Genomic DNA, 22723 nt, shown 5'->3' with positions numbered 1-22723 from the left:
GATTATGATGTACATTGGTATAGTTTTCTTCATGTTTCACGTGCTTCAGGTTCTTGAGATTATTTACTATATCAGATTATAGTTTTCATCACTTTTGGAAAATGTTCAGCTATTATTTCTTCAAATATTTTTTCTGTCCCCTCTCATCTTCTCTCTGTCTTTTGCAGTCTCCAATAACATATATATTCAGCTGGTTGAAGTTGCTCACTGATGCATAGGACATGTTTTGTTTTTCTTTATTCCCCCTGTCCGTGTTTCATTTTGGGTAGTTTCTATTGCTGTATTTTCAGGCTTACTTATCTTTTCTTCTGCAATGTCTGATCTGCTCGTAATCCTATTCAGTGTATTTTTTGACTCAAACATTGTATTTTTCATCTCTAGAAAGGTTTTTTTGGTTCTTTTTTATATCTACTATGTCTCTACTTAATGTGTTCAATCATTTGTTAGATTTTTGAACATATGTATACAGATATAAAAAGCATTTTGACATCCTTGCCTGCTATTACAAACATTTATGTTAGTTCTTTGTCCATTTTGATTGAATGATTTTTTCTCCTCATTATGATCATTTTTTTTCCTGCTACTTTGCACTACTGATTTTTTTACTGAATTTCAGTCATTGTGAATTTTACCTTGTTGGTTATTGGATATTTTTATGTTCTTGTAAATATTCTTGAGCTTTATTTTGAGATGCAGCTAGGTAACATTGAAACAGTTTGATCTTTTCAAGGCTTGCTTTTAAGGTTTGTTAAGTGAGACCAGGGCAGCATAATTTGGGAGCATAATTTTGCCCCTTTACTAAGGCAATATCCTTTTGAGTACTCTACCTTATGCCTTGTTTATTTCAGGGTTTTTTAAAAAATTCTGGCTAGTGGTAAGATGAACCATGCCTGGCTTTGTGTGAGCCTGGCATGTTTTCCCCCTGATCCTTTCAGGTGGTTCCTCCCCACATTGTGTTCTTCCTCATACACATGCTCTCTTCAATATGTGGGTAAAGGGATTGTTAGTTGGTTGCTGAAGTAACTCAGGTAAGATTCCTAATGACAAACAATTGGCTTTGATCAGAAGGGTAGAGCATAATATAATTTATGTTATATCCTTAAAAGAAAGAAAAGTTAAATAATAATGATGGAACTTATATATACAGACTGTATGTTTAAATTTAAAATAGGCTGAAAGATTCAGATTTTATTATATTTTATTGTTTTCTACAACCAGTACTCTATAGTGAAGTCACATACCTCTGTACTCCTCAGTTTCCCCATTTGTAATGGCTGTGTCAGTGTATATAAGTGATGATCTTGTGGGGAGCAATGGGTTTATTTCACATACAGTACTTAGATTTTAATGTAGTCTATAACTGTACTTATGGTTCTTGACTGGCATTTAATAGCATAGATACTCAATTGTATATAATGCAAAGAAATATTCAACTCTACTTGTAAATTCTCAATTGATCGGTGCTGAAAAACTATTTATTTAAACCCTATAGGTTTACAAAAATACCCTATAGGTACAAAAATACCCTATAGGTACAAAAATACCATATAGGTACAAAACTCTTTGTCTAATAGGAGCATGCACTGACATAAAACATAAAAGTAGAGCTTTTTCATATTTTTCTGTAAATTATTATTGGTTTTTGATACTTGTTATTAACAAAGGAGATTTTACTCTACTTTTAGAAATTAAGAATGATTTCTTACTTTCAAAATCTCACAAAATTAATTGGTATGTGTGTATGTGTTTCATTTCTAGAGAGTAAACTTAGGAAAATTAATTTGTCACTCATCTAAAGAACCAAATTATTTCATTCCTAGATCTCATTACTTTTAGTCTCTTATGAAGCTTCCTGTTAATTTAGAAAGTGGTATTAGAAGGCATAAGCTTCATAAACATTTTTTAATGAGACATTTTGGACATTTTTCAAATATCATCTCATCATGTCTCAAAAAATACTCAGTAAGGGTAACTCAACACTGATGAAGACTCTTCAAATCTTAGGAATATTTTATTCCTAAGAACAAAAGTTCTCCTTTGAAAAGTAGACCTTTGAAATTAGCATGCTAGTATTGTGTTTGCATTAGGCATTGTCTTGAGTGTAGTCTTTGATGAAATGAAAATACTCTGTGGAATAAGCCTTGGCCAAAGGATCATCTGCAGCATTTGTAATAGATATCATTATTTAATAGAATATTTGTGATAATAATTATAACTATCTAGATTCTCTTTTATTTTTTTAAACTTTTATTGAAGTATAATTGATTTACAATGTTGTATTAGTTTCTAGCATATAGCAAAGTGATTCAGTTATACATATATATATATATGTATATATATATTCTTTTTTAGATTCTTTTCCATTATAGGTTATTACAAGATGTTGAGTATAGTTCCCTGTGCTATACAGTAGGTCCTTGTTGGTTACCTATTTTATATACAGTAGTGTGTATATGTTAATCCCAAACTCCTAATTTATCCCCCCTCCTTTCCCCTTTGGTAACTGTAAGTTTGTTGTTTTCTATGTCTGTGAGTCTATTTCTGTTTTATAAATAAGTTCATTTGTATCAATTTTTTAGATTCCACATCTACTGTCTGCCTTACTTCACTTAGAATGATCATCTCTAGGCCCATCCATGTTGCTGCAAATGGCATTCTTTCTTTCTTTTTTATGGCTGAGTAATATTCCATTGTATGTATATACTACATCTTCTTCATCCATTCATCTGTCAGTGTACACTTAGGTTGTTTCCATGTGTCTTGGCTATTGTAAATAGTGCTGCAATGAACATTGGGGTGCATGTATCTTTTTGAATTAGAGTTTTCTTCAGTTATATGCCCAGGAGTGAGATCGATGGATCATATGGTAACTCTGTTTTTAGTTTTTTAAGGAACCTTCATACTGTTCTCCATAGTGGCTGTACCAATTTACATTCCCATCAACAGTGTAGGAAGGTTCCTTTTTCTCCACACCCCCTCCAGCATTTATTATTTGTAGACTTTTTAATGATGGCTATTCTGACCAGTGTGGGGTGATACCTCATTGTAGTTTTGATTTGCGTTTCTCTAATAATTAGTGATGTTGAGCATCTTTTTATGTGCCTCTTGGCCATCTGTATGTCTTCTTTGGAGAAACATCTATTTAGATCTTCTGCCCATTTTTTGATTTTTTTTTATATAGAGCTGTGTGAGCTGTTTATATATTTTGGAAATTAATCGCTTGTCAGTCGCATCATTTTCAAATATTTTCTCCCATTCCATAGTTTGTCTTTTCATTTTGTTTTTGGTTTCCTTTGCTGTGCAAAAGCTTTTCAGTTTAATTATGTCCCATTTGTTTATTTTTGTTTTTATTTCCATTACTCTAGGAGGTGGATCCAAAAAAATATTTCTGTGATTTATGTCAAAGAGTGTTCTGCCTATGTTTTCCTCTGGGAGTTTTATAGTATCCAACCTTACATTTAGGTCTTTAATCCATTTTGAGTTTATTTCTGCATGTCGTGTTAAAGAATGTTTTTAATCAGTGGAGTAGACCAAAACATAGAGCTTTTTTTACCATTCAGTTTACTGGAAGTCATTCTAATTATCTCTTTTATTTCCTCTTTATCCATCCCCTGCATCCCTATCTTTTTCCGCTCATAGCTCTATGCCATCCCTTGGTTTCTCACCATGTTTACTCGTAAGTATCATTTTCCCTTTTCTTTCAATATTGTATTAGCAAAAGAACAGCTCCATTCTTCCCCAGTATATTATAGTTACAATAATACTAAGCAGATTTAATTACATGAGCATCCTTATGTAATTCTAAGGTAATATAGTTGGGTAGAAATATTTTTCAATTGTTCTGACTACTAAATATCAAAAAGGTTGTTCTATAGGATGAAAACCTATCTGACATATCATGACATTCATAAAATCTCTGCCCTCTATTGAAAAATAAATTAATATTAACTGTAGTATTTACATAAAGTTTTGGAAGGCAACTGTTACAACCAAATCAGGCTCAATTTTTAGAGATTGTCTAATAACTAATACTTTTGTTATTTCCTATCCTAGAATTCCTCTAGAAATAAACAGTTTATGTGAATATGTAATACTTTAATCAGTTACAGATATTAATACAGTGGATATTCTGCTTAAATATGTACATATGATTAATGGAATACAATATTTGAAGTAGATCTGTATGCACTGGCCTGGAAAGATGTTCAGAGTATTGATAAATGAAAAAAACAAAGTTTCAGAAAATAAAAAATTGCTAATCAGATTTTTTTATGGGAATTTTAAAAAGCAGTTTTTAGAGTGCATAATAGAAATGTAATGATACTGAATCTATAACAATACTAAAATTCTTCTAAGTATATAAACTTGTGAGAATAATATGACCTGAAAATTCTAGGAAGAAACAGAATGAATGTAACAGCTATACCAAGATTGATAATGGTGGCTAGAAAATGTCATCTATTTGATCAATCTGATTATCAGTTTTTTAGGATGCCTTAGGAAGCAATAAATCTACAAAGCCAAATATGTATTTTATAAAAAACAGTTTGCCAGTATTTGTTCTTTAATAGTTTTGACCATAAGGGAATTACCATGTCTAGTAAAGTAGCTTGTTGTTGTTTTAATTTTTTTTTTTAATTTCAGTTAATTTATTTATATTTGTCATTTTACAGATGTATTTCCACTGCACAAAATTTTCCACCTCTGGGATACCTTACTGCTTGGGAATTCCTCCTTCCCATTCTGTATCGGAGTAGCAATTCTTCAGCAGCTGCGTGACCGGCTTTTGTCTAATGGCTTTAATGAGTGCATTCTTCTCTTCTCTGATTTACCAGGTATAGATATATATAAATGGAATTACTAAGTGAAATTTAATTATAGGATAATGAGACATTCTTATAACAATTTGCAAAAATAATCATACAAGCCTTCAGAATCTCTTCTGCTTGAGCCTCATCATCCGTCTCTGAATTATCTCTCTTGTATAGTACCTGTTCTGCTGGTCCAGCATTGTAGATGTAAAACAGGGTCATAATAGCTCACTATCATTTACTTTCATGTCAGTGATGCCATCAAAAAGGTAAAGGACAGGGCGGTGGGGGCGGGCGGGGTGACACATTTGCCTTGCTTAGGATAGGCCTATTTATCTCCAACTGATAGAGAGTAAATAAAGGTCACTTGGGAGGGAGTTTGAGAATCTAAGTTTATACAGAGATGTAATTCACATGGAACTTTGCTCTCTCCTATCCATAGCTGCTTGCTAACAGTTTGACAGTTTGAGGAAAGGAGAAACCCTGTCCTCTTGGGAGAGCAAGTCATACTCCAGGGAAATTCCATGTTATACAATGCAGGATAGTAAGTCAAGCTATATATTGTATTCATAAGTGAGGAGCTTGTAAATTTGGGAGTTGAATGCTTAAGTATAGAAATATTGAATGTAACTATGTTTAAGCTTTGATGCTGTCGCTGAAAAGATGAAAGTAATATGGTTACATAGGATATAACAATCTGTGGAAGAAAAAACTAAACTACATTTTTGTGGAAACCAAAATGTTTTTCAAGTAGAAAAATTCTGCTTTCTTCAAATAGCATTTCATTGGCTCCAACCCTTCTATGTGTTTATTGCTGTTCTCCATATTTTCAGGCAGCCACAAGTGATTGCTGAAAATAAACACACTTAAAATTATCCAAGAGATAAATTTGTCTAAAAATCAAAGAATAAAAGAAAGGTACCTTAACATTATATATTTAATAAGTACTCTCAAAAGAAATAAGAAACCTGCTGCCTAGAAATAGAGACACAGATATAGAGAACAAACGTATGGACACCAAGGGGGGAAAGTGGCGAGGGGGTGGTGGTGGTGGTGGGATGAATTGGGAGATTGGGATTGACATGTATACACTAATATGTATAAAATAGGTAACTAATAAGAACCTGCTGTATAGAAACTAAATAAAATAAAATTCAAAAATTCAAAAAAAAAACAAAAGCCAACTGTGAGGACTTACACTACAATAAACCTTCAAAGGGATACAAGCTTTCAGTTATAAGATGAATAAGTTCTGAGGATCTAAAAGACAACATGGTGACAATAGTTAATAATACTGTATTGTATGCTTGAAATTTGCTAAGATAGTAAATCTTAAGCATTCTCACCACAAAACAAAAATAGTAACTATGTGAGGTGATAGCTGTATTAGGTAATGTGATTGTGATAATAATTCCACAAAGTATATGCATATCAAATCATCCTGTTGTACACTTTAAATATGTACAATTCTTTATGTCAGTTATACCTCAATAACGCTGGAGGAAAAACTAAAAAAAAAAGAAAAAAGAAACCTGCTGCCTACCCCAGTTTTTATTTTTAGTGGATGATCTTCCTGTTGTTGAAAATCTTCATCCTTTTTGGGAAAATAATAACAAAAATTATTGGATTTATTTTAAAACTTCTACTTCCCCTTTCCCCACAAGTTAAAAGTATTCACCATCAGCTTTCTAACTTATCAAACTTTAATTAAAGTTAATTATTTCTTGTATCAACAAATAGTAGTTTAGTTCTTATGTTTTTTTTTCTGGGAGATTCTTTATGAAAATCAAGTTCTCTCTCTTTTTTTCCTATTGGTGTTGAACAGTTACAAAAAAGCTAGTTTCGCAAACTACAAATACTGTCTGTACCGTGCAGATATTTTCCTGTTGTTTCTAAATTGCCAAAGTAAGCAGAGGATGATTGATTAGAATTAAAAGAATTTTTCTGGTCAGGTCTAAAAAATATATGTTAGGAATGATGATTGTGCATTTTCAAGTAAAGTAAATTTAATACCTTTCCAATTTTGTGCATAAATATTCCAGTTATACACTGGTGAAGGAATCTGTTTTCATATTGTATAAGCAGATTAGTGGTAATTCTGCTTGTACATTAAAGTCATTATTTCTGAAATCAGAAAGTAAGAGTATATGTTTGTTAGAACTGACTCATTGAAAAGGTAAACACTACTTACTTTTGAAAGTAGGATGCCTTCTATCGATGTGAATTGCATTGATCCTCACTGCCATTATTCTGGCTCTTCATTTGCTTGGTCACTATATGATTCCAGTTGGGGAAGAAAAAAAGTTTATAAGAAAAATGCGACTTAAAAAAAAAGAAGGGTGGACGGGTTCAATGTAAACTTTGCCTTTAAGTACACCTGTGTTTCCTTTTATTTTTAATCACAGTGCACTTATTTGAGATGTCTTTTCTAATTAGATCTAATGTCTTTTTTCATCACGTTGAGCCCACTAACTGTACTTAATGCTTGAAGGAACTGGGAAGTGGTCATGGGAAGTCCTAAAAAGTGAATCCAGATTAATATACACACAAACACACTGATTGCGCCTTTTCTAAGCAAAATATTATGTGACATAAGCTTGGAACATGTTTGAAAGAAAGAAAAAACCATTTTTTAAGTCTACAAAATGAGAAGAGATAGGCTAACTCTATATTTCACCTTAATTCTTGAGATAGACTTTGTAGATAAAGATAGGTTAGGATTAAACGTTAATTTGAATTTATTAAATATATTGTGCTTTACTGAAATCCCCACTTAACTGAGTTTAAAAGCATAAGTAAGCAATCAGAACAAATTTAACTAAATTCTTTGCTGAAGCAGATTAGCAAATTCACTGTTCAGAACATCTGTTGACAGTAATATGATGGAATCACCATCCAGTTGGTAACCTTGTAAACAAAATAACCTCGCTTTTTTTTTTTTAAGTTGTCCCTTTCTAGTTGTTTCTTTCTACAAAGAGGGTCCCAATAGGCTAGTGGTTAAGAGCATGGAATGTGGAGCCAGGTCACCTGGGTTTTAGATCCTAGCTCTACCCCTTACAGTTGTGTGACCTTAGGGACATGACTTAACCTCTTTGTATCTGTTTCCTTAACCCTGCTTATATGAAAATGATAATTGTACCTACCTAATAGGATTGTTGTGCTAAATAAATCAGTACAACTAAACAACTTAGAGCAGTGCCTGGCAAAGAGCAAGTGCTATGTAAGTGATTATTATTATTAATGTTATTACCATCATCATCATTATTATGATTTTCCTCACTTTTTCCTTTCTATCATGACTGCTTTCCTATTGGTAGAATAAATGAAGCAATCACCCCATTTGGCTTTTTCTATATATTATTGAGGTAGATATCAATCATATAGATTTCCTTATTAGCAAAAGCAATGGAGAATTACCTAAGAAGTCAAGTAAGCCTTCAATGTATATATATGTATGTATATTATGACTAAGAAGAATATCTCTTTTCATTGCTCAGAGACAACACAGTATAGTAGATAGAGAGCACAGTCTTTGGAGTCAAGACATATGGGTTTGAGTCCTAATTGCACCACTCACTACCTGTGTGAATTGGGAAACTTTCAGTATGGTTCTGCCACTGAAAAGAGTGATCTGTAGAGTGAAATAGATATGAGTTTACCTCCCAGCTCTGGCATATAGTAGCTGTGTGAACCTGGACAAGTTGTTAACCTCACTGGAGAGAGAATCCTATACATTATGAAAGTTTCAGTAAAATGCAGATAAAAATATCTGCTTTAGTGTTAGGGTGAGCATGAAAGATAATATGCATAATGTACCTGACACAAAACCTGGTACCAAATATGCGTAACTATTTTTTAAAGTACATGTAGCATGTAATATTTTAAACATGCAAAGAATGTGTAACATTCAATCTTTGTAAGTTCCCTCTCCTTTCTTCCTCCTTTTCTTAACGTCGTACTAACCCTTTAGTTCTTGAAGAGAGAACACAGCAGAAAGGCATTATTATTTTTGCCAAAAACTGCTTCCAACTTCATTTCCCTTTAGTAAATGGTATAGTGTGATGTCACATTCCAAGGAAGTACAAGTGGTCCTAGAAAATTTTGCTGAAAGTTCTTGACATGTATTGGTATGTGTGTTATTTTAGTACTAAAGGAAATAACCATGAGAGCAGTCTATTTGGCATTTCTCATACAATCTCAAAATAGTGGTAGGGTATTTTGGAAGAAATACTGGGTTTTTCATAGCGCCATCCAACACTGGATGTTGGCCACAGTTTCCAAGGTTACCACCCTGTAAGCCCAACTATAGCATGAGGTCCGTCAGCCTTCAGCCTGCTCTCTGATATTATTCTGCTATAGTGCCCATCTGGCTGACTTAAAAATAAAATTTTTTTTGACGATACATCCAAGCAGTATTCAAGATGAGTATGATAATCTGAATAAAACCAAAATGGTAATAATTTTAGAGTGGATTTGTAATGGCTGAGATGTTTAAATGCTTTTTTGTTTTGTTGGTGTATTTTCTTTGTACAGTTGAAAATTAATTCAACATATTTATGTTATTATGGTTGAAATAAATTCTTAGAATGCATATCTTTATACCTCTGAACATCTTCAAAGATAGGAATTTTTCAAAGTAGGAAAGAAGTTTTTCTTAGAGAACCTATACAAAGAAATTGGGAAATCTGTATGGAAGAACTCTTAATTTATTCTCAGAGATTAAAATAGTTACTTTACTGTTAAAAGAAAAAAATACGTACATATAAACTATTTTTGAAGGAAATACTGAGTATATTGAAGGAACTTGAGCATATGAAAAGTAAATCCATTTTGCAGGAAGAAATCAACAGTTGGCTGAAACATCTTAGTTGTGTGATGTATGTTTTATTACAGAAGCTTAATTAAAAGAAAACATTTTAAATAAAAATTTAAGGTGTTATCTCAATATTACCTACATACTTTACGATAGAATTCATTTTCAACACATACATGAAAAATACCAGTAGTATCTATTATGTAGCACTTCACTAATTCCTCAAAAATATTGTATTAATATCTTAAGTAGCTAGGAAGGGGTACTTATCTATTCTGACTTAAAACAATTTTGTAATGCAGTCTTTATCATTATTTAGCATAGCATGAAATATTTCATGAAAACCATACATTTTTTGAGCCACACAGTTATGTACCAGGTTGCCTAAGATCTATAATAAGAAATACAAACCATTTTTTTTTTCAAACCATTTTTTTTCAAATAACAGGCAAATATATGAGACTGAGAGAAAAGTTATTAAAGTTATTAAAAAGTAAGAGCTAGAGTATAGTACTAAAATATGCAAACTCTTTAAAGCCATGTCTTATTAGTTTTCTGTTTATCCCCAAGATGGAACTGGAAATCGATGAGAATGAGAGAGTGAGGAGGAAATTCAATTTAGTTTATGAAATCAGAGACTTTTAAGGTACTTTTGACAATCCCTGTGGTAGGAGAGTGGGAAAGAAGGTCAATGAGAAGTGATCTGGGTTTTCTGTTTTCCGTTCTTTTTCTTTTTTTTCTTTTTTTTGAATGGGGGTGGGGTTCAATGAACAGTTTCTTGCTTTCATTTAGGGATAAATATAAATTAAATAGGGTTTTCATAATATAATGTAATCTCCCAATTGTAAACAGTGGCCCAGATTTTTAAAAACTGTAACACTTGAGCCAAGTATAACTGATTGTAGCCAGTAGGCTACTAATGACTCCTTTATTAAATAAATAGTTGTAATGGTGATAAGTGCTACAGAAAGCAATAGGAATTTATAACAGGACACTACCAAGTCTGAGGGAGGTAAAGAACCTTCTCTAAGAGAGTGATCTTAAAAGTAATATCTGAAATTAATTGACATTGGAAAGTGAGAAGTGGAGAGAGGAGAGAATCTTCTAGATGGAGGGAAGAAAATGCTTGAAACCCCCCCAAATAACTAAAGGAATTGGAGTGGTATACTTAGTGCAAAAGGGAAAGTGGTTAGAAAAGAGAATGGAGAGGTGGACAAAGTGGTCATGGAGGATCTTATAGGCCACGTTAGGGATATTTTAAAAATAAATTTGTAGAAGTATTTTCTTTCTTTTCATTGTTTTTGAAAGAATGAAAAAGTATCCCTGAAAAGAACATCAGGTCCCAAAATCGAATGCCATATTGATATTTGTGGAGCATTCTGGTCTCTGAACATTCCTTTCAAGGAGCTCTATCATGAGCAAAAAGCAAAGGATTCTTAACATAAGTGCTCCCAGTAGGTATCCATAATTCCTTTTTTCTGGCTTGTGGAGAGCTGACGAGGTGAAAAAGTAGAGCAATGGTAGTACCCAGTTATTCAGTGAAGGTTTTGTATTGTCAGCCCTCTAAGATTTGATACCGTTTTACTTGAAGCTGAGAATCATAATTATTCACATTTTCTGCTTATAGCTACGTAATGTTAATGCATGTATATTTCTAAGCACATCTTCACGGAATTACAAAAGGACAATCATAATGGAAATTAAATATGGAGATTTTAGCTATGGTCCTCCTCTTCCCACCACACCCATACAAACTACATGTTAACATTAAGATTTAGATGGAATATTAAATTCTTCTGAGTTTAAAATTGGTCAGGGATAGATGAAAGAGTAGTTAATGTGTTTTTATTAACATGATCGTATAATCAGTGAAATAAAAATCATGAAAATTTATTTTAAAAATCTCATTAGGTTATTATCACCTTGTTGGGGGGGAAATACTGCATTATTTTTGGGAAAAGGAGAAAATTTGAAAGCAGATGTTAGAATACATGACTTCCAAGCCGAAAATAAATGTTTATGAAAAACACAAAGCCAGTAGAATGAGTCGTAAAGATTCAAATAGTGAGCTGAATCTCAGAAGCCAGAAGAATTCTTTTAACACTGATCTAGTTGTTGCTCTTGAAGCATACCACTAATTTTGCAGTATGTAAATAGTTTATAAAGTTAAAGGTCTGTCATGTGTTGGGAACTATAATGAAAAATAAGGTCAGGGTTGATCAGAATTTTCTACTTACCTTGAAAGTTGACAGTAGATTAGAGTACTAACACATCTTAAACCTGGTCCAGAGGTTTCAAGGCTCTTCTCCATAGGAAAGCGGTTTGTTTTATGATTGACAGGGATTCTACTTTCTGAATTTTTTTGAGTGGTACAGAAATTATCTTATAGTTTCAGTCAGTGATTAAACATACTTCGTTTCAAGATATCAATGATGGAATTTGTTTATATTTGTTTTATTATTGAGTGTTTATATGTGCCTTAGGTTTGCAAGACAAAAAAATAAACAGAACATTTTACACTTTCAAAGTATCTTAAAAGTAATCAACCTCAAAATCTTGGAAAGTTAGAAGTTATATTTAAAATTTCCCTGTATATACTGCTGATGGATAATGCAAATAATAATGTAAGGACCAGAATGTGTATATATGTCATACCTAAAATGACATTTAACATACATCGTTCCATATGTGATTTTTATTTTAATAATATAATAATACTCATGGGTCCCATTTCTTCTCCCTCCTCTACCTAGCCTTATATCTCTGCACAAAAGTGAAAGTACAGTTAACCCCTTGAACGATGTGGGGGTAGGGGCGCCTTTCCTCCCCACATTTGAAAATCCAGGTCTAATTTACAGTCAGCCCTCTGTATACCAGTTCCTCTGTATTTGCGGTTCCTCCATACCCACTGTTGCTTCAGTATCTGCGGTTCTGCATTCACGGATTCAACCAACCGTGGATTGTGTAGTACTGTGATATTTACTATTGAAAAATATCCATGTATAAGTGGACCTGTGCAATTCAAAGCCCATGTTGTTCAGGGGTCAGCTGTAATCTGATGTGCTGCCTATCTTAAATGGTGATCTTCAACAGAATAGAAAATAACGTCTTACTACATGTCTCCTCCAAGTGTGAGTGTGCTGAGTCAAAACAAATAAAATAAAAAACAAGCTAATAAACTAGATTAGAGAAAAAGAAGAGAGAGAATATACCAATCTGTTTATAGACTAGTTAGTCAGTGTTATGTAACATAGAGGAAATAACTAGAGTTTTCTTTTATTTTAAGAAACTACATTGGATTACCTTGAAAAATGTAAACCATTTCAATCCTTCAGTACAAGCCTGTATCAGTCATAAGAAAAATGCTTATTGAACTTGAACACAAGGTTCTGTTGCCAAAAAAAATCAGATTTCCAGTTTTGTTTTGGATTCACTATTAAGTGTAAAAGAAAAAGAGAAAATGATTTTTACTGCTGATCTGGTGCTAAATCTTGCAAGCTGCTGCATTGTTCTTTTTTCTGAAGTGATCTGTGTGCCATTATCAACACCAGCTGTTTTGCATCATAGTATCTACCTACTCAACTGCTAAATGATAAAGACAATTATGTTAAGAATAGAAAACAGTTTAAGTATCCATATATCAGTAATGCTGATTGCATTTCCAACTTTTTGTCACTTCATTGTAGGCATTAAGCATCAGAGATGATAGATGCTTAGTAAAATGTGCCAGTAAGTGCATGCACATATCATGGATTTGAAAGGCTGAGTGAATTAAAGTAGTAGCCCAATAACATTGTACCATCCTTTCCCCTTAGACTGCGTAAGCAAGATTGTGTTTTTAAAGATAGTTAGTCATTCATTCAACAAATATTTAAGTGTATGTATATATAATATGTATATGTATGTATGTGCATAATTAATAATTAATCTTACTACTGGTTTATCATTCCTGTACTGGCCCAGAGCATTCATGCCTAATTATTTAAAGGTGATCCAATGGTACCCTGTAACTATGACTAACACATCTAATTTGAATTATATTAATTACATATAGTATTACCTCCTGGTTCCATTAAGTCACCTGACTAGCTTGTGCATTAGTTCTTCAATTTTTCAGTGAGGAAATTCAACTTCCCTCTCAGAATTGCTCTGTAAAATCAATAGGATTTGGAATCCAGTGGAATGTTAGGTGTGTGAATGTATTCATACATCTTAACTGAGGTAGGAAGTGGGGGCAAGTTAGGGATGAGTGAGTGGGCCTGGTACTAGGAAAGATAGTAACGTTCTGGCTGTGTGCTTAAGATGTTTATGGGACACCTAGATGAAAAACTGAGGCACTGATAGGGATTTTGAGTGACAAAAAGACAAGTATAATTTAAGATTAGTCAGAGACTAAAATTTCCTCTGGTATCCTTTTTTTTGTCTCCCCTGTTATCTTTGGGTTTTCCTAAAGACTCCTTAAATAAGGTCTGAGACATGCAGTTCTTTTGGTTGTGTTCCCCTGTTATTATACAGGAGCCCTATTGATGTGTAGGGAAGGGGAAGTGTTCTATATTCCTATAATTAGGTCTCAGTCTTTCATTGAGCCTGTGCCCCAGGCTGTGACCTTCACAAGTGCTTCCTCTTGCCCGGGAGAGGGGGGGAAACAGACCCTTAGGTGAGTCAGGAAGGCTGAAGGGGCTGGAGTTAGGTATTTTCCTTCCCCCAGGTCACTTAGGCTCTGGTGAAATAGTTTCCTCTGAGGGCAGGCCTTTTAAGGAGGACAAAATTATCTGGGCATATTTTCCATGGCTGCTTTTCCCTGCTCCCTGCCAGAAGCACAGGGAGATTTTTTGTGATCTTCATGATGTTTAAAGCATGAATTGAACTAAGAATTTGAAAAGGAGCACATAACAAGGATACATCACCCAAAAATATTATATAGATTAATAATAGCGTCAGTAAGGCTAAACCCCAATATATGTGGGCTTATGAAAAATACCACATTTAGAACAAAAGGCAAGGCAAGGGTAGACTTACTTTTGGGAAACATTCAATAATATTTATCAGTGAGACTCATCAACTTTGCTTTAGTAGTTTTGAGCTGAGAAGCACCTAAAGTGGATGAATTGGTTGTCAGGAAATTTTGACCACTTTCTGTGAGACCTTAGGATAGGTAAGTTTATTCATTCAACACTTGTTTAATAAACACAATTATATGACAGACACAGTACTGTGCACCAGAGCCATAAAGATAAGACATAGTACCAGCCCTGTAGGAGGATGGGAAGAAGGCATTGGAGGCTTAGAAAACAGCATAAGGATGACACAGATGTGTGTGACTGCATGACCATCATAATTTAAGTAGGATGCTAATAGAGTGACTAGAGGGTAGGATGAGAGATAACTAGAGTGGATTGGGCTGGGGAAATACTGCTGATGGTGGTGATGGTAATCGGTGAAAAGACAGAGTCCTGATTTTGAGGACCTTGCATGACATGCTGAGGAATTTGGATTTTATTCTATATGCAATTAGAAAGTGTTAAACAGAAAAATGACATCAGACTTATATTTTAGGAAAAATGATTCTAGGTGTAGTGTGAAAAATGGATTGAACACTTCTAAAATGCTATAATTCTAAGTAGCAGAAAGAGAGCAGCTGGCCAGGGATAAGTTCAAGAATATGGTAAAGTACACCTGGAGGGGTGGGATGGGGAGGGTGGGAGGGAAGGAGATGCAAGAGGGAAGAGAAATGGGAATATAATGTATATGTATAACTGATTCACTTTGTTATAAAGCAGAAGCTAACACACCATTGTAAGGCAATTATACTTCAATAAAGATGTTAAAAAAAAAAAAAAAGAATATGGTAAAGTAGTATCTATTGAAATTTAGATCTTTACCAAAATAGTTTACATGACAAAGTCCCGAGAGAACTTTCAGATGCTATCTCTCTTTAGCACCTGTAAAATCTTAGTAAGTTGGTCTCCCACTGCAAATTTCTTCTGTTTGAGAATCCTCTTTATCTACTAATAACATTCTATCCGTATGTTCCTTGAACTGCATTTGATACGCATTGCAAATAATCTTAAAATGTGGATCAGTGAGTTATTCAAGATTATTGGGTGTTTCTCTAGAAGGCTGTAATATACTTCATCTCAGTACATTAAATGGTGATAGAGGTGCTATCAACCTGAGGATATCATGGGATACTGTCCTTACAATTTACCTTTTGGAGAATGCTTCATACTCTATGTAGTTTATTCCATTAACCTTGTTTTCTGTTAGTAAGATAAGCATTCTTATAGTTTTCTGTCTTTTCAACAGTGAACATTCTATTGTATTATTGTTGGCATGTTTTCATGTCATAGACCGTCAATACCTAGAATGCTTCTCACCTTCTTTTTATAAATAAACTCTTTGTGTCAAAAAAAAGAAGTCATTGTTGAGACAGGTAGATTAACTGGTTGCAGATCACCCTTATTGTCTTGGATGTTAAAGAAATTATTCAAATGTTCTAAAATTTTTAATAGTATAATAAGTGATTCTGTGTAATTGAACAATTAATATATAACCCCAAATCTAGCCTCTACATTCTGATCCAACTGAAAATTTCACATACACAGACACACACACACACACAACTTTATAGGAAAAGAAGATGCACAGACCTTGTGCTTTTTTTGTATGTTTCTCTCAATATTTAAACATGTTTTTAATTAAAATAAGATTTACAGATGAACATACAGGGCTTAATGAACAATTCTGCATCTTTGACAGTTATAAACATCCATGTAACCAACACTCTCAATCAAGATATAGAATATTTGCATTGCCCCAGACAATTCTCTCATCTCACCACCCTCCTAGTCAATGACCACTCCCCCATTACCAGCCATTGTTCTGACTGTAAAAGCAACAGCTTTTAGAGACTACAGTGCGTTGGCTGTGTACCAAGTCTGGCGTGGGGAGGGCAGCGTTCCCTCATGAGGCCTGCTAGGTAAAGGCTTTGAAATTGCCCATGGTTGAGCCTGAAAAATCATGTATAGATTTTTGTCTAGCAGCCAGACTCCTCAGATAATGTATCCTCTCTAAGATATGTTTGCCTACTTCAATTTCATTAAGATACTCTCTTATGTTCTCTTCTGGAAGCTTTATTATTATAATTTTTATGTTTTGGTCTATGATACCATTGATTTCATTATATGGTATGAGTTTGAGGTTGAATTCCATTTTTTGTGCCATTTATTTATTCAATTATTTCAGCTCCTTTTGTTGATAAGGCTCTCCTTTTCCTATTAAAGTGCCCTGCTCCTAATTTCTGTCAAAAAATCTACAACAAAACTTATGGTAGTTTGATTGGAATTGCTTCAAACTATAGATCAGATTTAGGCAGAATTGCAGTTTTATCAATATCGAATCTTCCAATCCATGAACATGGTATATCTCCATTTATTTAGGTCTTCTTTAATTTCCCTCAGCAATGTTTGTAGTTTTCAGTATAATATTTTGCTTATTCTTTGTTAAATTTATTCTTAGATATTTTGTGCTTTTGATTCTACTTTACATCAAATTTTAAAATTTATTTTCCAATTATTTGTCAATAGTACATAGAAATTCAATTGATTTTTCTACCACTGTATCCTTCAATCTGCTAAATCCACTTACTAGTTCTTACAGTTCTGTAGATTCCTTAGTTTTTTTTTTCTAAATATAAACAACCAATTGTCTGAGAATAAAGACAGTTTTATTTCTTCCTTTCTAATTCTTATGCCTTTCTGTTATTTTTCTTATTTTATTGCACTGACTAGGACCTTCAATACATGTTGAATAACATTGGTGGAAACAGACATTCTTACCTTGCTCCCATTCTTAGGAGAAAAAAAAATGATATTTCACTAATAACTTTGATGTTAGCTGTAGATTTTTCATAATACCCTTATCAGATTGAGGAAGTTCACTTCTTTTCCTTGTTTGCTAAGAGTGTTTATAATGAATGGGTATTGAATTATGTCACATTTCTTCGGCATCTATTATGATAATCATATGGTGTTTCTCCTTAATTATGTTAAGTTGGAAAATTACATTAATTGATATTCAGTTGTTAAACCAACCTTGGATTCCTGGGTGTGACATAATAAGAACTACATATCTGGGGGTGGTTTTTATTCTTTTTTTTATTTTTGAATTTTATTTTTTTTTATACAGCAGGTTCTTATTAGTTATCTATTTTATACATATTAGTGTATATATGTCAATCCCAATCTCCCAGTGCATCCCACCACCACCCCTGCCCACTCTTCCCCCTTGGTGTCTGTACCGTTGTTCTCTACATCTGTGTCTCTATTTCTGCCTTGCAAACCGGTTCACCTCTACTATATTTCTACATTCCACATATATGCGTTAATATATGATATTTGCTTTTCTCTTTCTGACTTGCTTCAGTCTGTATGACAGTCTCTAGGTCCATCCATGTCTCGACAAATGACCCAGTTTCCTTCCTTTTTATGACTGAATAGTATTCCATTGTATATATGTACCACATCTTCTTGATCCATTCGTCTGTTGATGGGCATTTAGGTTGCTCCCATGACCTGGCTATTGTAAATAGTGCTGCAGTAAACATTGGGGTGCATGTGTCTTTTTGAATTATGGTTTTCTCTGTGTATATGCCCAGTAGTGGGATTGCTGGATCATATGGTAATTCTATTTTTAGTTTTTTAAGGAACCTCCGTACTGTTCTCCATAGTGGGTGTATCAATTTATATTCCCACCAACAGTGCAAGAGGGTTCCCTTTTCTCCACACCCTCTCTGGCATTTGTTGTTTGTAGATTTTTCTGATGATGCCCATTCTAACCAGTGTGAGGTGATCCCTTGTTGTAGTTTTAATTTGCATTTCTCTAATAATTAGTGATGTTGAGCATCTTTTCATGTGCCTCTTGGCCATCTGTATGTCTTCTTTGGAGAAATGTTTATTTAGATCTTCTGCCCATTTTCTGATTCGGTTGTTTGTTTTATGAATATTGAGCTGCATGAGCTGTTTATATATTTTGGAGGTCAATCCTTTGTCCGTTGATTCGTTTGCAAATATTTTCTCCCATTCTGAGGGTTGTCTTTTCGTCTTGTTTATAGTTTCCTTTGCTGTGCAAACGCTTTGAAGTTTCATTAGGTCCCATTTGTTTATTTTTGTTTTTATTTCCATTTCTCTAGGAGGTGGGTCAAAAAAGATCTTGCTGTGATTTATGTCAAAGTGTATTCTTCCTATGTTTTCCTGTAAGTTTTATAGTGTCCAGTCTTACATTTAAGTCTTTAATCCATTTTGAGTTTACTTTTGTCTATGGTTTTAGGGAGTGTTCTAATTGCATTCTTGTACATGTAGCTGTCCAGTTTTCCCAGCACCACTTATTGAAGAGACTGTCTTTTCTCCATTGTACATCCTTGCCTCCTTTGTCATAGATTAGTTGACCATAGGTGCGTGGGTTTATCTCTGGGCTTTCTATCCTGTTCCATTGATGTGTATTTCTGTTTTTATGCCAGTACCATATTGTCTTGAATTATGATAGCTTTGTAGTATAGTCTGAAGTCCAGGAGTCTTATTCCTCCAGCTCCATTTTTTCCCTCAAGATTGCTATGGCTATTCAGGGTCTTTTGTGTCTCCATACACATTTTAAGATTTTTTTTGTTCTACTTCTCTAAAAAATGCCATTGGTAATTTGATAAGGATTCCATTGAATCTGTAGATTGCTTTAGGTAGTATAGTCATTTTCACAATACTGATTCTTCCAATCCAAGAACATGGTATATCTCTCCATCTGTTTGTGTCACCTTTGATTTCTTTCATCTGTGTCTTATAGTTTTCTGAGTACAGGTCTTTTACCTCCTTAGGTAGGTTTATTCCTAGGTATTTTATTCTTTTTGTTGCAGTGGTGAATGGGATTGTTCGCTTAATTTCTCTTTCTGATCTTTTGTTGTTAGTGTATAGGAATGCAAGAGATTTCTGTGTGTTAATTTTGTATCCTGCAACTTTACCAAATTCATTGATTACCTCCAGTAGTTTTCTGGTGGCATCTCTAGCATTGTCTATGTATAGTATCATGTCATCTGCAAAAGTGACAGTTTTACTTCTTTTCCAATTTGTATTCCTTTTCTTTCTTTTTCTTCTCTGATTGCCATGGCTAGGACTTCCAAAACTATGTTGAATAATAGTGGTGAGAGTGGACATCCTTGTCTTGTTCCTGATCTTAGAGGAAATGCTTGCAGTTTTACACCATTGAGAATGATGTTTGCTGTGAGTTTGTTGTATATGGCCTTTATTATGTTGAGGTAGGTTCCCTCTGTGCCCACGTTCTGGAGAGTTTTTATCAAAAATGGGTGTTGAATTTTGTCAAAACTTTTTCTGCATCTGTTGAGATGATCATATGGTTTTTATTCTTCAATTTGTTAGTATGGTGTACCACATTGGTTGATTTGAGTATATTGAAGAATCCTTGCATCCCTGAGATAAATCCCACTTGATCATGGTGTATGATCCTTTTAATGTGTTGTTAGATTCTGTTTGTTAGTATTTTGTTGAGGATTTTTGCATCTATATTCATCAGTGATATTGGTCTGTAATTTCCTTTTTTGTATCTCTTTCTGGTTTTGATATCAGGATGATGGTGGCCTCATAGAATGAGTTTGGGGTGTTCCTCCCTCTGCAATTTTTTGGAAGAGTTTGAGAAGGATGGGTGCTAGCTCTTCTCTAAATGTTTGATAAAATTCACCTGTGAAGCCATCTGGTCCTGGACTTTTGTTTGTTGGAAGATTTTTAATCACATTTTCAATTTCATTACTTGTGGTCGGTCTGTTCATGTTATCTGTTTCTTCCTGGTTCAGTCTTGGAAGGTTATAACTTTCTAAGAATTTGTCCATTTCTTCCAGGTTGTCCATTTTATTGTCATAGAGTTGTTTGTAGTAGTCTCTTAGGATGCTTTGTCTTTCTGCAGTGTCCATTGTAACTTTTCCTTTCTCATTTATAATTTTATTGATTTGAGTCCTCTCCCTCTTTTTCTTAATGAGTCTGGCTAATGGTTTATCAATTTTATCTTCTCAAAGAACCATCTTTTAGTTTTATTGATCTTTGCTGTTGTTTTCTTTGTTTCTATTTCATTTATTTCTTCTCTGATCTCTATGATTTCTTTCCTTCTACTAACTTTGGGTTTTGTTTGTTCTTCTTTCTCTAGTTCCTTTAGGTGTAAGTTTATATTGTTTATTTGATTTTTTTTTTCTTGAGGTAGGATTGTATTGCTACAAATTTCCCTCTTAGAACTGCTTTTGCTGCATCCCATAGGTTTTGGATCATTGTGTTTTCATTGTCATTTGTCTCTAGGTACTTTTTGATTTTCTCTTTGATTTCTTGAATGATCTCTTGATTATTTAGTAACGTATTGTTTAGCCTGCATGTTTGTGTTTTTCACGTTTTTTTCCTGGAAATTGATTTCTAATCTAATAGCATTGTGGTCAGAAAAGATGCTTGATATGATTTCAGTTTTCTTAAATTTACCGAGGCTTGATTTGTGACCCAAGATGTGATCTGTCCTGGAGAATGTTCCGTGTGCACTTGAGAAGAAAGTGTAATCTGCTGTTTTTTGATGGAATGTCCTATAAATATCAATTAAATCTGTTTGGTCTGTTGTGTCATTTAAAGCTTCTGTTTCCGTATTACTTTTCAGTCTGGATGATCTGTCCATTGGTGTAAGTGAGGTGTTAAAGTCCCCCACTATTACTGTGTTACTGTTGATTTCCTCCTTTATAGCTGTTAGCAGTTGCGTTATGTATTGTGGTGCTCCTATGTTGGGTGCATATATATTTATAATTGATATATCCTCTTGGATTGATCCCTTGATCATTATGTAGTGTCCTTCCTTATCTCTGTAACAGTCTTCATTTTAAAGTCTATTTTATCTGTTACGAGTATTGCTACTTCCCCTTTCTTTTGATTTCCTTTTGCATGGAATATCTTTTTCCATCCCCTCACTTTTAGTCTGTATGTGTCCCTAGGTCTGAAGTGGGTCTCTTGTAGACAGCATATAGATGGGTCTTGTTTTTGTATCCATTCAGTGAGCCTGTGTCTTTTGGTTGGAGCATTTAATCCATTCCCATTTAAGGTAATTATCGCTATGTATGTTCCTATTACCATTTTCTTAATTGTTTTGGGTTTGTTTTTGTAGGTCCTTTTCTTCTCTTGTGTTTCCCACTTAGAGAAGTTCCTTTAGCATTTGTTGTAGAGCTGGTTTGCTGGTGCTGAATTTTCTTAGCTTTTGCTTGTCTGTAAAGCTTTTAATTTCTCCGTTGAATCTGAATTAGATCCTTGCCGGGTAACGTAATCTTAGTTGTAGGTTCTTCCCTTCATCACTTTAAGTCTATCATGCCACTCTCCTCTGGCTTGTACAGTTTCTGCTGAGAAATCAGCTGTTAACCTTATGGGAGTTCCCTTGTATGTTATTTGTCGTTTTTCCCTTGTTGCTTTCAATAATTTTTCTTTGTCTTTAATTTTTGTCAATTTGATTACTGTGTGTCTCAGCGTGTTTCTCCTTGAGTTTATCCTGCCTGGGACTCTCTGCGCTTCCGGGACTTGGGTGGCTGTTTCCTTTCCCATGTTACAGACGTTCTCGACTATAGTGTCTTCAAATATTTTCTTGGGTTCTTTCTCTCTCTGTTCTCCTTCTGGGACCCCTATAATGCGAATGTTGGTGCATTTAATGTTGTCCCAGAAGTCTCTTTGGCTGTCTTCATTTCTTTTTATTCGTTTTCTTTATTCTGTTCTGTGAGAATGAATTCCACCATTCTGTCTTCCAGGTCACTTATTCGTTCTTCTGCCTCAGTTATTCTGCTATTGATTCCTTCTAGTGTATTTTTCATTTCAGTTATTGTATTGTTCATCTCTGTTTTTTTGTTCTTTAATTCTTCTAGGTGTTTGTTCTTTAATTCTTCTAGGTCTTTGATAAACATTTCTTGCATCTTTTCGATCTTTGCCTCCATTCTTTTTCTGAGGTCCTGGAGCATCTTCACTATCATTATTTTGAATTCTTTTTCTGGAAGGTTGCCTATCTCCACTTCATTTAGTTGTTTTTCTTGCGT

The 22723-nt window shown here is 33.9% G+C and overlaps 1 protein-coding gene across 6 annotated transcripts in view; it reads left to right on the top strand.

Annotated features, from left to right (window-relative positions):
• Positions 1 to 22723, top strand: part of TBCK (TBC1 domain containing kinase) — a 237930-nt gene that overhangs the window by 121183 nt on the left and 94024 nt on the right. For all 6 annotated transcript variants that reach the window (XM_082462789.1, XM_082462785.1, XM_082462788.1 and 3 more), the window contains 2 exons: positions 3640 to 3676; positions 4674 to 4835. In XM_082462789.1, the coding sequence (XP_082318915.1) occupies positions 3640 to 3676; positions 4674 to 4835 (199 nt within the window). The remainder of the gene's footprint in view (positions 1 to 3639; positions 3677 to 4673; positions 4836 to 22723) is intronic.

This window comes from Balaenoptera physalus, assembly GCF_965194825.1.
Source record: "Balaenoptera physalus genome assembly, chromosome: 5".
In the NCBI taxonomy this organism is placed as follows: domain Eukaryota; kingdom Metazoa; phylum Chordata; class Mammalia; order Artiodactyla; family Balaenopteridae; genus Balaenoptera; species Balaenoptera physalus.
This window is presented reverse-complemented; position numbering and strand designations above follow the sequence as displayed.